The sequence below is a fragment of the Oryzias melastigma genome, linkage group LG4 (assembly GCF_002922805.2).
Source record: "Oryzias melastigma strain HK-1 linkage group LG4, ASM292280v2, whole genome shotgun sequence".
In the NCBI taxonomy this organism is placed as follows: Eukaryota; Metazoa; Chordata; class Actinopteri; order Beloniformes; family Adrianichthyidae; genus Oryzias; species Oryzias melastigma.
Genome location: NC_050515.1, coordinates 6718769 through 6734139, shown reverse-complemented (window position 1 = coordinate 6734139; position 15371 = coordinate 6718769). Strand labels below are relative to the sequence as shown.

Sequence of the window (15371 nt, the reverse complement as noted above, 5' to 3'; positions counted from 1 at the left end):
CAGGTCAAAATACTTTACTGTTGGACTCTCCTGTTCAAAGGATTTTCTTCTAGCAGTCATGTAGTGTTTGCTTCATACTCTGCAAAGCTAAACTATGGAGCTAAATTGGGGTCAATATTATTTGAAAACCCAAATAAAACTGAGTGAAAAAAATATTAGTGCTTGGCTAAAAAGAAAAATTAAAATGTCCTAAACTTTTTGCTATTCTAAAATAAACATAAGGATTTTCAGCTTTAAATGTTCCATTTTAAAGTTTCAAACTCAAAATGTCATTTTCAATCCTTTTTTTCAGTCTCAAATCTTTTTTTTTCACTTCAAACTCGTCTTTTGTTTTCTGAAAATCTAAAAATTTCAATTTTTTTTTTTTTAGTTGGACAGGACAAGTTAAAAAAAATAAATAAATAAAAAATAAAAAAAAAGAAAAATTTCAAAATTTTAATACAAAAAAAGGTTTGAAAATTACATTTTGAGTTTTGCAACTTAAAACATGGAACATATTGTGATGTATATCGTTATCACATGATATAAAAAAAACAAAAACAAAAAAAAACAATATCTTGACATAAAAAATTCCATCTTGCTCAGCCGTAATTCTTCTGAATATTTTTTTTAAAACACAAACCCATACATCAAACTGAAACAAAACTGTGACCCAAAAATCGAGGTTGGAACTGAATCGTGGGAAAAGTGAATCGTTGGATCCAATTTTTAACCACAAAGAAATGGAATAAAGTTTGAGTTCGCTGAAAGTGTTTTTGTTTATCCATCCTTTACTTTTTCTTTATCCTATTCATCCTGTTCAGTCTTGGGAATGCTTGAGTCCTGTCCAACAATGATGGGAGAAAAGATGAAGATGGGAAAAAACTAGGTTTGCAGTCAGTCACAGAACTGCTCTTAAACTGGTTAAAATAACACTTTTTATCTTCTTTGAGTTAAAACTATCGGTGTGTTTATGCCATGATATGATACGTATCGTGATATATCCCAAGAGACAATTTTATTTTTTTTTCAGTTGTGACTAAATACACCTTTCATATATATAATTTCAAAAATATGTTTAATAATCAAAACTTATTTCGATAATTCCAGAAATGTAGTTATAGCTGGCACAGGTTTTTGCTTCAGTACGTATTCAAACTTGCTTGAATCGATACAAGTTTTACCAAGTGAAGTATCGAGATATTTCACTGGATCACTGCTTTCTCACACTTCTTATTTAAATGGATCAGTTGAAGTAATCATGTCGTCTCTTTTCATGTGTCGCCTTCAGGGAGGAGGACAAAAACATCTTCGACTACTGTAGAGAAAATAACATTGACCACGTCAACAACGCCATCAGCTCCCAGAAGGTGGACGTCAACGCTAAAGATGAAGAGGTAAACGGAGCTCATTTAAGAACCACCGGTAATGTCAGGTGTTTCACAGAACAGTCATTGTTTTCTGAGAGGTTTGTTTCCATCACATCAGGAAAGAGGCGTCAGATGCTGAGTTCAGTGTCAGAACCAGACGCTTGAGGATCTCTGCTAAGGAGGCTTAGTCTGTGTGCAGCTTTTATTGACGTGTGTCTTGTAGCTCAGCGTACTGAACAACAGAGGGCAGTGGTGAAGTTTGACTTCAGACAGAAACCTGACAAACTTCTGCAGCTTGAAAACAGCTGGAGTTCTTCTGCCCCAGTCAGCTGAATTTCTTGAAAATATATATTCATTTTAATTTTATTTATATAGCGCAACATGACAAAAAAAAGCCTCATTGGGCTTCATGCTGGTAATTGTACAGAAAGTATAATAATTAAAAAAAATAAAATAAAATACATCTGAAAGGCATTTAGCTGTTAATATTTATTTATTTTAACACTTTTTAAGTTTGTATAATAGACAGCTCTCCTAATTTTCATTAAGCTGTAATTTTTAAATGCACCGTTGTACATTCTTAAATTTAATATTCAAATAAATGTAAGAATAGTTAAAAAAACTCTTACAGTCAGCTATTATTTTCCGAAAATTGTTAGAAAATTTTGCACTTTATTTTGAGACAAAAACACATTTTTATTAACTTGAGAAAATCTTCATTATTTGAAATGTGTATATAAATTTTAGGGCTGGCTCAATAAAATGTATTAATGAAAAATATAAATCGATTTAGCACATAAAGCTAAAGTCCTCTAGCTCGATGCTAACGTTTAATGGAATTTACCATAGGACGGCTAATGCTAACACTCGGTCGACCTAAACATACATTGTTGACTGAATTAACATCTTTATAAACTCACAGACATGAATTTTACAACTCTTTTTAAGGAAATATTTTTTAAAGTAACTATTTGTGGTCTAAAACATTGTTTTTCCTCATACTTTATTCTTCTTGTGAAATAAGCGCGATCGCCACCTAGTGGCCAAACTGAATCGCCCTCCAGGAGAAGCAGAACAAAGTTTACAATGTTAATGATCTTAATGTTTTTGTTAGAACTTCTCCTTTAGAGAATCTATGTAATACTGTATGATATTAACAATCTCATTATTTCGCTGATACATTTACAGTATGTGAACTGGATCAGAATAATATAAATATATTCAAATTATATAGTAGATTATTAATATATTTCTAAGCAAATGTGTCTAAATGTGTAAACTCAAAATTGAATTGAATTTAAGAATGGAAAGATTTTTTTAAAAATCTGAATTGAAATGTTTTTTATATTATAATCGATACCCAGCCCTATATTTTTTTGTCACATTTGATGTAAAAATCTTTAGCATCTTTCTGAGGTGCAGTGAAATGTTGGAGCTTATGGGGCCACAGCAGCCTGGAAACACCTGTTTTAGTTTGGGGGGGGGTACCCTTTTGGCATTCCAGCCTCTCTCATAAGTACCCGTTCTAGCATGCCCCCCCACCCCCCACCCCCACCCCAGTGATCAATATAATTTAAGCACAGAGTTGGACTTGCAGAGTTTGCTTTACCTAATTGGCCTCACTGAAAAATGAGCTTGTGTGGTTTTATTAGAGCAAGGATCCAGACCTGGGGGGTGAGGGGGGGCTGCCTGTGTTGTGTTCACTGACACACTGTGTGTGGGACTTTTCTATTTCCCATGAAGTTTTTGCTCCATTTTCTCAGAAAAGTGCACAGAAAAATGTGAATTCTCATAAATGGATATTATGATTGAAGGAAAAGAGGAAGGAGGATGCATTCATAAGCGTTTCAGCTCAATTTTTTTGTTGGGTTCTTTTCTGGTGCGTGCAGTTTGTGCGGCTGACTGCTGTATTTGTTCCTGCAGGGTCGCGCTCTCCTGCACTGGGCCTGTGACAGAGGACACAAGGAGCTGGTGTCGGTTCTACTGCAGCACAAAGCAGACATCAACAGTCAGGTGAGACGCCTTTCTCTTTTTGAGTCTAGGTTTCCAGTCGGAACAAAAAACATAAACTTATTTCTTTATATAAAAATCTAAAAGAAATTGGTTTTGCTACATCGATTTTTAAGAAATGTGACATTTTATGAAGGGAATTTTACTTATTCTTTAAATATATATTTTTTTCTATTTGTAAAATGTATTCCGAATGAGAAGTCAAAACTACTTGATTTAGAAAAACCTTTTATAGGCAGGATCACTTGAATCTATAACATGAAGTTTTACAGAATATTTTCCCCTAAAATCAGTTTAAGTTCTATTCCGAATTTATAATCTACTGTAAAAGTGATCCCAGTGGTCTTTTAATTATGATTATGTCGTTTTCAGCCAATATCAAAAACGTGTGTCATTTTTTTAGGACCTAGTTTCTGCAGAGCGGCATGTGTTTACTGCTGGTGCGGAGTAAGCCTGCCTCCATTTCCCACCATCCATCTGTTTACACGCTCTCCCTCTAGCTTACAGCCCCTCGAACACCTAACATTAAATAACAAAATAACAAAAATGGCTAGCAGTGTTGGATCTATGCAGGCGAACAGTTTTGAGCCAGATGCTGAAAATTCCTGATTCCTCAGAAGAGGAATAGAAAACATACATGGATTTAGTGAACTATAAAGGGAAGCATCAGAATGGAGTGGAGCACGGAGCTTTTGAACCAGCAAACTGCATTTTTTGACTGATTCATGACAATTTGAATAAAGAAATGTTCAGAAATCCAAGTTTTATCTTGATTTTCTTTATGCATTTCCTCCATCATCAGAAAATATCAAAAGAACGTGTTAAAAACAGCCTTTTAAAATAAATAAGTGGGTCTTTAACCCTTTAGCTGCCTGCTCAACCAAATGGTGGGAAACATTTAGAAAACGTGTTTTTAAAAATATTGATTGTGTGTATTACTCCCAAATATATGGAGCCCCTAATCGGAATTTAAAGAAAAAAAATGAGTTATTTTTTCCAGAAATTTAAATAATAATAAAAAAACAAAAAAACAAATTGGGTTAGTAATGAATTCACACCAGATAGTAACTGGCGTGAGTCAACTAATAACCAGAAGTTTTTTTTTATATTTGATTTTAAGAAACAAAAAAAAAAACAAATTTTTTTTACTTTAATTTTTAGAAAAAAAAGTTCTGGTTGGTAATTTACGGAGCCCCTAAGTTTTTTTCAGAAAAAAAAATGTTTTTAACTTTAAGTTTTTTTTTTACGTTGATGTCCCTTTAGGGGTTCCATACAAGGGAATAAGCAGCGGAAAAAAAGGCCTTTTTTGGGGGGGGGTAGTTAAAGGAACCACTTAAAACTTAAAAACTACAAAGTAAACTAAGTAAATCTGAATAAGGAGTAGAATAGAAATGCACGTGTTTTTTTTACTATCTCACAAATCACTTTTAACGTTTTTGGCCCTAGTACTTCAAACTGTGGTAGTTTTTAAGAAATAATTTGATAAATTTGTTTTGCTTTTAAGTCATTAACTTTACTTTTTTTTTCGTTTTATTTCATTTCATAAAAATATATATCATCGAAATAATACATAATAAACATAAAGCAGTTAATAAATGAAAAGGAGCAGAAAGAAGAAAACTTATATTATATCCCCCATTACTAAATCAACAAAATTCCATCAAAATAGATCAAAAAGGAAAATGATTGTTTACATAAATATTAAGGACATAAAAACAAATATACATACATGTTTACATAAACGGTTGTCCACACAAACCTTCATTTAATTCTATTTACCTACACAAGTTCTAGTGGCATTAACTACATAAGTTTTATGAAATTATTTTTCTACATATTATCTCTAATTTTTGCTTCACATCTCCCTGTTAAAACAATCTTATAGGACGGCAATTGTTCTTGTATCTTCTGCTGCTTTGGATTTTAACTTGATTTTGTGCACTTCTTCATTCGTTTCTGTTTGTTTCATGTCCGTGTGTAGTGCATCACTATTTCTTTATTTTTATGCAAAGCACTTTGAGGTGTCCCACCACAGGAAAGGTGCGCTCTAAATAAAGTTGAATCAGAATCGAACATATGTACAGGGACACCGAGCAGCCTCCTCTCCGCCCGTCCCTCCTGTCTTTCCATCCTCTCCATCTCTTTTAGAAGGTCACCTTTAATTCACTTTGTGCCACAAACAAATCCCTGGAGGCTTTAGCAGACACAGTTAGCCGGTAGCTAGCCTTCTGTTTAGGCTCTGGGAGGTTTAGCGGCACGCAGTCGGCTTTAGTTTCAGCCGTAAGCCGGTTCAGCTGCACATCGGAGAAATTACTCCCCTTCCCAGCCCAGCGGCACGGCAAAGCCCATCTCACCAGGCTGCTCAGCGGCGAGGCTTTAACTGGGAGGACAAATCAATTGGAAGTAATCAGGCAAATTGTTTCACATTGCACAACCCACATAATCAGGACATTTCACAAATGGCTTTCTCTTTTGTGGTCATGTGTGGCGTTTTTGTCTTGGATGCCTGCTGGGGGGGTGGGGGGGTGGGGGTTAATAGGGAGATGACTGCAAAACAATTCACTGATGATTTACAGCCATATAAAGATAATGACAGCTAAGGAGGACCGATGTCCAGATAGAGGCTTTTGTCTGTTTTTCCTCCCATGATGTAGCACATTTGCAGTCATGTATTCCTCATTAGAATTTGAATGAATGTGAAGAGTTTTCAGCAGTCTAAGCTGAGAGCAAACATCCTTTCACAGGTAGGACTTTGGGGTGGTAGTGAATCCATCCCATCTTTATTTCTCTGAACTTTCGGAAGCATCTAGGTCCACATTTCTTACTCTTTTGCTTTGTATCAGACACTTGGAGCAAAAATGAACAACAGATGTTTCGAAAACAGATTTCTGTCTGAGCTGAGGTGTTGGGAGAACCAGTGTGGGACATTTCCACCATCTGTTGGGGTCAGAAGAGACTGTTGGTGGTTAAATATTCAAGAAACTGATAGAAAGAAAAAGTTGTCCAAAATTAAAACTTTTTCACACTATTACGGAACCCCTGAAGGGACATAAAAGTAAAAAAAAAAAAAAAAAAAATTGAAGTAAAAAATTTGTATTCTTCTTTTCTGGTTACTATCTGGTGCTTACCAAGTACTATCTGGATAGTAACTGGTGCTTGCCGGATAGTGACCAGAAAAAAAAAATACTATCTGGTGTGCACCAGATAGTAACTGGTGCTTACAAGATAGTGACCAGAAATTAATAATAAAAAAAAATTCTGTAACTATCTGGTGGTCACCAGATACTATTTGAATACTATCTGTTGCCCTCCAGATAGTTATTGGTGCACACCAGATAGTGACCAAAATTATTTTATGTTAAAAAAAAGAAGAATATTTCTGGTTGCTATCTGGTGTGCACCAGTTACTATCTGGTGGTCACCAGATACTATTTGAATACTATCTGTTGCCCTCCAGATAGTTATTGGTGCATACCAGATAGTGACCAAAATTATTTTATGTTAAAAAAAAGAAGAATATTTCTGGTTGCTATCTGGTGTGCACCAGTTACTATCTGGTGTGCACCAGATAGTAACTGGTGCCTACTGGAGAATGACCAGAAAATAAAACTGGTGCATCCATATGGTGACCAGAAAATGTTAAAAAAAAATTATTTATTTTCTGGTTATTATCTGGTGCCCACCAGGTACTATCTGGTGCACAACAGATAGCACCAGTTTTTTCACTTTGTCTTTACTCAAGGGACATCAAAGTAAAAAAAAAAATGTAAGTAACTGATTATTTTTTTCACATTTTTTTTCTGGTTATTCTTTGATGCGCACCAGATAGTATCTGGTGCTCACCCAGTACTATCTGGATACTATCTCTTCCACACCAGATTGTAACTGGTGCGCCCCAGATAGTGACCAGAAAATCATTCTGGATTACTATCTAGTGCGTACCAGTTGTTATCTGGTGCACACCAGAAGATAACTGGATACTATCTGCTGTGTACCAGATACTAAACAACTAATCTGGTTACTGTCTGGTGCTCACCAGAAATCACCTGATTTTAACTTTTTTTTTATTTTTATGTCCCTTCAGAGGCTCCGTACACTATGGAAAACTTCCACACAATCCTATGTTTCAAATTAGAAAATGTGTACAACTCTCTTCACTTGAGGCAAAACAAAGCAATAAGGATATAAAAACTATTTCTTTTTGTTGTGATGAACATTTATATTGCTTCCACAAAATTCCTCGACACAAAACAAAGAAAACTCGACTTTGCGCTCGCTTTACGACGCCAACTGAGGAATGTTTGGGTTGTGTGCAGGCTATAAGAGTGACCAGTAATCTCTCTCGACCTCTACCAAATGCTGAGCGACCAGTAAATAAAGATCAAACATGATTTATGCTTAATTTGTTGATTAAAAAAAGGGGAGGGGCACTCTAGAGTTTAAACAAAAAGTATTATTCTCTTGGCAGAGGAGGAAAATCGTTGAAAATTAATCAACTGATTGTTTCAGTGAATTGTTCTCAAACCCTGGTAACCTGCATTAAGAGCTCGTTTGATAGTTAATCCAGGATCAAGGGGACCACAATAGGTAGCTGCGAGTGTTTGAATACACAGATCACAGATCTGCCACCTGCCAACTGCGGCGCCGGCCCCGGTGATCGCATGGTACATTAAACTCCCGCTCTCCATGGTGGCGTTTCCTCAGCTAATACTCTCAGAGAAAGTGGGACAAGCCACAGCAGTTTTTTGCTTAAAATGACCCTCGCATCCCATTTAATATAATGATGGAACTTAGGGTTTACCCTCTGAGCTTTTTCTTTGTTCCAGAACAAATGGGAACAGATTAATGAAGAATTATCTGCAGTTAAGAATATTTTACTTTGTCAGCTTAACAATTTTATTTTGATTAAATGACATTTCACAGTTTGTTTTAGACCATTTCAGGTTAAAAAGAAGGAAAATGTTCATATTTGCCATAAATCAGCCCTTTCCAGTAAATTCTGTTTTTTTTTTAATTATTTCTGTCATATCTTACAGAAGAAATCATGGTCTTAACGACTGGACAAGTATTTTCATCATTTAGGGGTTTATTTTAACGATTTGATTTGTATCGTGATTCATGGTTGGCGAGATGATTCTTAGTCGATATGGACGATCCGATTCACTGACCTAAAATCGATCCACCACACTGTATGGTCGCATGTCTTTGCTAAATTCCATGAGTTTCCACACATTGGACTGTAATGATGGTTGATTATTATTTACTGCATCATATGAGTGTTGTCTGCTGTCGTTTTGACGTTATAGTAAAATAAACCAACCATGCCTCAATCCAAATAGTATTTTCCAAAATCGATTAGAAGGATTTATTTCATTTTGAAAAGATTTTATAATGGTATAGTTTAAGCTGTGGTCACATTCACCATAATGCAGTTGGGCAGCGACGTAACTGCCAGTTTTTCAGCAAATTCGGTGGGTGGCTACCCTGTGGCCACGCAGAGGCATTTGTAATCGGGCGGCAGCAGATGATTTTTACACGCCGTGGCCAGGACAGGAAGGCAGCAACGCAATAATTAACTGAGTCTACAAGGTCCCCTAAATCATCTGATGATCGGCCGGTTTCAGAGGGCCACCCAGCAGACACCCCCTGCCCCAGTGCTGCCATCCCACCGATACTGTCCGATTGCTAAAATTCCTACGGTTGAAGCGCGGACGGAGGATGACTGGCGATCCCAGCCTATAACCAACAAAGGCTTCTTCTTCGTTTTCTTCTTCTTCTTCCAATAAATAAAACATCCAATCAGAGCTGCTGCTGACTGACAGCTTCCCCGCCTAACTAATGGTCACCTGACTGCCGCCATCTGCATTCATGACCACGCCAACGATTTTTAAAAAATCCTAACCCCTCTTTTACAGGGGTTAGGTGATATGATCAACAAGTCCATATCGTTTTCTATCATTGGTTGTTATTAACAGAATGGAGAAATAAAGGAATAGCTTACAGTGTTTTTCTATGTTCACTTTAGTAAAATATGACTTAAAATCATTGACTGTATAAGTAAGAACCGGACATAAGTGTTGAGGTCTCCCATAGGAAATGACTGGAGCCTTCACTGTCACTTCCTGATACGTCTACCGCCATATTGCAGCCGATTGCCGCCCCTCGTCAGAGATTAGTCTGAGTCGGTCTGAGTCACGTTTTAGAGGAACTCCTATCGCCAATCATGAGTGAGCTTGTTCCGGCTTGTTCGAAGTCCATACCGCACGGAAGAATAGGAGAATCTGCTAGAGCGGGAGCCTCATGCATTTACTGAGGCATCTGATTGGTCAGTTTATAACTTGACTTACTTGCAATAAAGAAAAAAAATCTTTAAAAAAACATTCGGATTAGCTAATTTAGGCTTTCAGTTTTTTAGGATATTTTGAAGTTTAGCAAAACTTTTTCACTTTGAGCAAAAACCATTAACAGATTATTCAAAAACAGATTTCTGTCTGAGCTTAGGTGTTGGCAGAACCAGTGTGGGACATTTCCACCACCTGATGGGGCTCAGAAGAGACAATTTCGTCTAGAAACTGGACTAGTTTCTTTCAGTTTTTTTTAAGGATATTTTGAAGTTCAGCTAATTATTTTCAGCTACGTGCAAGCTGTTTTCTTTTGTTTTTTTAGACTACTTTGGCATCAAGCTAATATTTTAGCTGGCTATCAGCTTCAGCATTTTTAGCTATCAATTTCAGCCTCTTCGGCCATCAGCTTCAGCGTTTTTAGCTATCAATTTCAGCATCTTCAGCTATGAGCTTTAGCGTTTTCAGCTATCAGCTTTGTGTTTTCAGCTATCAGCTTCAGCAATTTCAGCTATTAACTTAAGTGTTTTCAGCTATCAGCTTCAGCATTTTTAGCTATCAATTTCAGCATCTTCAGCTATGCGTTTTAGCGTTTTCAGCTATCAGCTTCATGTTTTCAGCTATCAGCTTCAGCATTTTTAGCTATCAATTTCAGCATCTTCAGCTATGAGCTTTAGCGTTTTCAGCTTTCAGCTTTGTGTTTTCAGCTATCAGCTTCAGCAATTTCAGCTATTAACTTAAGTGTTTTCAGCTATCAGCTTCAGCATTTTTAGATATCAATTTCAGCATCTTCAGCTATGCGTTTTTTAGCGTTTTCAGCTATCAGCTTTGTGTTTTCAGCTATCAGCTTCAGCAATTTCAGCTATTAACTTAAGTGTTTTCAGCTATCAGCTTCAGCATTTTTAGCTATCAATTTCAGCATCTTCAGCTATGCGTTTTAGCGTTTTCAGCTATCAGCTTCGTGTTTTCAGCTATTAGCTTCAGCGTTTTTAGCTATCAATTTCAGCATTTTCAGCGGCCAAATTCAGTTTACAGCATTTACACTATCATCATAGTAGGTAATGCTATAAATCTAGTTCATAATTATGTTAAAAAGTTATGGTTTTAAAGTTTTAAAAATGTAGTTTGAAAGTGTTCAATTAATGTTTATCCTTTTCGACCCGCGACCTAAGGTGTGTTTTGGATTTTGGCCCCTTGTACGATGGAGTTTGGCACCCCTGGAGTAAGGCCCAACATATCTTGTAATTTTGTGATTTAAATCCAAAATTCTATTTTCCTCTTACAAACAAGTCTTTAGTTTATTTTTGAATGCGTTTTAAAACATTACAAATCTTTTCTGCTGATTCATAAGTTTCTTGGAGTACAAACAAAAGCAAAGGACTAGAATTGACTTTCCAAATGCCTGTCATAGCGATTACCGTCAGTTCATGTGACAGGGGGAGGATTAGGCTAACAAAGAGAAGGGACAGGTGAGATCCAGGTTAGCCCGGAACAGATACAATTCCAGGAAGGAAGGAAGGATTCTTAGAGGAAGTGCTGGGATGAGAAGCAGTGCAAGTTTTGAGCTTTTGTCTGTCTATCAAATGGTTTTACTTAACTTATTCCTACATTTTTTGTCTCTCCATCTGTCTCTCCGTCCCCTCTCCTCATCACTCTCCCCCTCCCCACACCCCCTCTCTTCATCCCTCCCTGCCTCCATCTCTACTTTGTATTAAAACAACATGATCCATGAGGCGGGAAGGGCAACTCGCAGCACCGCTAATTCTAATTAATCCAGCGTGGTAGCGCAGCCACAGCAGGCCCCAAGCACTCCCAGTCTATCAGATAGAAATTCATAACTTAATTGAGGTGAGAGCCTCAAGCCGGCCGAGCAAAAGTCTCCAGCCGGGACTAGCTAGATAGATCAATAGTAATAAATATCTGACTGGGTGGCTTACAATTGGTGGCGGGAGATCACACAGCAACCCTCACACACACAGTTTACACTTCATGGACATCTGAGGGAGGGTTGGTGTGTAGTAATGGACCTTCGGGAAAGTGTCTAAGTATTGTAAGCAGTTCTATATAAATATTCATCTGATAAACTGTGTTGAATGTAGCATGATATCGGACCAATTAGTCTGGAAATTGAAATGTGTCATTTACTCCTTAAAGTCCCACTCCAACTAAATGTTTTCTATTGTGAAATAGTTCCCACTGCTCTTATAATTATGACTATACCATTTGTTTTTTTAGAAAAAATCAAAAACCGCTGTAGTTTTTCTAAGATATATGTTTTGCAGAGCGGCGGAAGTTCATTAGAAATCTTTCTCTAAACACAATTTTCTTCTGAGTGGGTCTTTAAGATCATTTGTGTTATAGTGTCTGAAATAACCCAGTCAGGTTACCTTAATAATTTTGGGAAATCGAGAAACTTCCTGGAACAGTTCTTATGGCATAAAAAAAACCACAATGAACAAAGTCTGTCACAGATTCTACAAGTTGTTCTAAAGATGAGTTTGTTATGTTCATCATAGATGCACTTCAACTGTGAGAAACAATTGAAAGTGCTCTACATAAAACATTAAAAGAGACGATCAAAAGAAATAGTGTAAAGTGTGATCATTAAAATAAGATTAAAATAAACTGAATTTAAAACAAGCTTAGATAAACGGTGCAGAAGAAAGATTATTGGATTTAACTCGGAGCTCATACATTTATTGATCCAAAGAGACATGTGCTTCAAAAAGGGATTGTTTGTGCTTCGTTTTTATTCATAAAAATAAAAATCTTTAGTTTTTCCATCTAAAAAAGGGGCATGCCCCTGGTGGGAATGTGAGTCTGCGATTGTGCGGTTCTGCAATGGACCGGTGACCCATTCAGGTTGATCCTCACCTTCACCCAGCAAGTAGGATTAGTCAACATCTCACAAGACTGCTAAAAAAACTGTATTTGTAAATGAAAGCAAATATTGTTTCTTTGTTTTGTTCTTAAAAAAACCCTCCTAACCCAGATGTTATTTTTTGGACCAAAATTGGATTTGGGAAATTCAGTTCAATGTCTAAAACAAAAACAGTTCACCTTAATCAGACTGAGCAAATCGTAACGATCTGTTTGCTGTGCATGTTTTTTTTTTTTTTTTTTAATCATAGAAATGTTATCAATATTAATTACATTTTATGTTGAATCCATAAACTTCTGCACAAAACACCAACCGTAGATGGTTGTTTTTAAGTGAAGTTTGGAAATCTTCTGGTCTGGTTCTGTTGGACTGGTGTCAGATACAAATGGGTCAACACACACATGTAACACACACAGACACAGTCGCACACTGTGGCTGATTGAAATTCTTTGGTTGAGCCATTATTACACGTTTGTATCCCTTCCCTTTCCCAGCACTGCCTCCTATAACTAATGGCTCAGTCAGCCCAGTCATAACAAATATCCAGCGAGATTCGTCATAACCGTGTGTATGTGCAGATGTGTTTGTGTGTTGGTAATTGTGTAGAGTATCATTTCAAATCTTTAAGGGAGATGGCAGAAAGTTGGAAACATAAGCAGCTAAAATCTACCAAAGAACATAAAAAAAGGAAAATGAAACGACTTAAGCAGAAGGTTTATAATAGGAGGGGTTCAGTCAAGGTTATTTTTTTATGTCTATGATGTTGGAGCAGAAAAATGGGAAAGTATATAAGCTGCTACCCAGCCAGCAAGGCCAAGTGGACAGAAAATGTGGACCCCGATTGGGTTAGTCCGAAGTCTTCATGGTGACCCCGACTGTGTTCGCCCACAATGACTTAGTGGTTGGCTCACTACGCTAGCCAACTGGAAGATGTAGCATGCTAGCAACCTCCGCTGTAGTGAGCTAGCCAGGAGTGTCAAGTTTACGGACATATTTTTGTATTTTTTTTCTCCAAAAATGCGAGTTCTTTCGAAATTAAGGTGTTTCCATTAAGAGAATTTTTCATCAAAACTCCAATTTGCTAAATTTCAGAGTTAATGGAAAAATAGTTAATGAAAAGTCTATGTACCTTATTTTTATAAGTCGCACTTTTTGTCATAGATTTTTCAAGGGTGCGACTTATACTCCGGAGCGACTTATATATGTTTTTTTCTTCTTCATTATGCATTTTTTGGCTACTGCGACTTATACTCTGGTGCGACTTATAGTCCGGAAAATACGTTAAATGCGCGTATGTGCGCATTCATGTGTCGTTAATCTAGTTTTTAAGTTAGTTTTTGGGTTCTAGTACAAAATGCGTTACCAGCATGAGAAGTTCAACCAGTTGAACCAATCTGTGGCTCAGATTTGATAGTGACGTCTTTTTCAATTATTGAAAATAATCATAAAGGAGAAATTAATAAATTATCGTTTGTGTCCAGCTGGAATTAAATGACACCAAGTCTTTTATATATCGGAATAGAGCTGTAAAAGAAGAAGCCTGGAGCTAGATTAGCTAGATTTGAACCTCTTCCAACTGTAGGTGGCGAACATGCACTAGTGTATTGGGTAGACAGCCCAGTGTGAACACTAAAAGATTCAAGAACTCACGTTCAGCTCTTTCTTGAACACGCATCACATTTCTGGTGTGTTTGTCTCCTGTCGGATGTCGTACACAGGTATAACGGCCATTACAGCCAGCTCTCGTTGCTTTTTACAAGTCACACTGTAAGCTTTTCTACGAGATTCATTTTTAGTACTCGCTGCACATTAGCAGAACTTGATGAAATGAAAGTAGTTGCTATGCTGTGTTAAAAGGGTCTATCAGACACAGACACAGTTATGAATCTATAATATGAGCACTCAGAAAAGAGCCAACAACTTGACAGTAATAGTGCAGCCTAAAGAGCCATTCCAGCAGGTAACAGTCTTCTTTGCCATCATCAGCTGTTGTTTCTTTCTTATTGGCCACTCACTGGGCCTTGCCTACACTCAACTATTTGATTTCCATCGTTCTTAACCATCCACATAAATTGTCAGGAGCATTAAAGCTGTCTTCAACTATTTCAGACAGAGGGGGGGTTAAAGAGAGTAAGGGCTGGATTCAGACGGCGGTGGGAGGGGACGGGGGCGAGGAGAGAGAATAAACAAAGTAAGTGTTTTGCCTTCCATCAGTCTCCTGCAGTACTCAGCTTTATGAGTCCCTCACTCCAAATGCCTCACCCCCAGCCCCCACTGCCTGCCCATTGATTTTCATATTACACTCTTTTATGTATTTATTTATTTCATATATTTCTTTTTAAACATCATTGATGAGCCGCTGGAGGACAGGCAGGGCCTCTGGTGATGTTAATTCTAAGTCTCAACCTCATCCGCCTCCTTTGATGGCTTTAATGGAGGCTAAGGTGCCCCCCGGGACAGAAGCTCTGTGACATGGGGAGGGGGCAGAGGAGTGCTGGGAAAGCAGATTTAAGGAAAATAAAAAACTGGTTTTGTTATTCTGTGTTGAGCTAAAACCCGACAGCAGTAGAGGGTTTTTATCCAGCCCTACGCTGGTTTACAATCACAGCAGACTTTTTATAAGGTGTACCCTCCTAGACTTTAATGCTGTGGGTTATTTGGGGGGTTGAGGGCGCTCCTGGGCAGCTGAAGGACGTTCCCCAGAGGTGTGAAAGGCACACAGTAAGTTTGCCGTCCTGCTAATTTGACCAAGGATAGTAGTGCTCACATGGTGCGCAGCAAGGTTACCTC

General features: G+C 37.4%; 1 protein-coding gene across 2 annotated transcripts in view; it reads left to right on the top strand.

Moving 5' to 3' along the window:
• Positions 1-15371, top strand: part of acbd6 (acyl-CoA binding domain containing 6) — a 37846-nt gene that overhangs the window by 11702 nt on the left and 10773 nt on the right. For both annotated transcript variants that reach the window (XM_024279212.2, XM_024279211.2), the window contains exons 5-6: positions 1271-1376; positions 3273-3362. In XM_024279212.2, coding sequence (XP_024134980.1) covers positions 1271-1376; positions 3273-3362 — 196 coding nt within the window. The remainder of the gene's footprint in view (positions 1-1270; positions 1377-3272; positions 3363-15371) is intronic.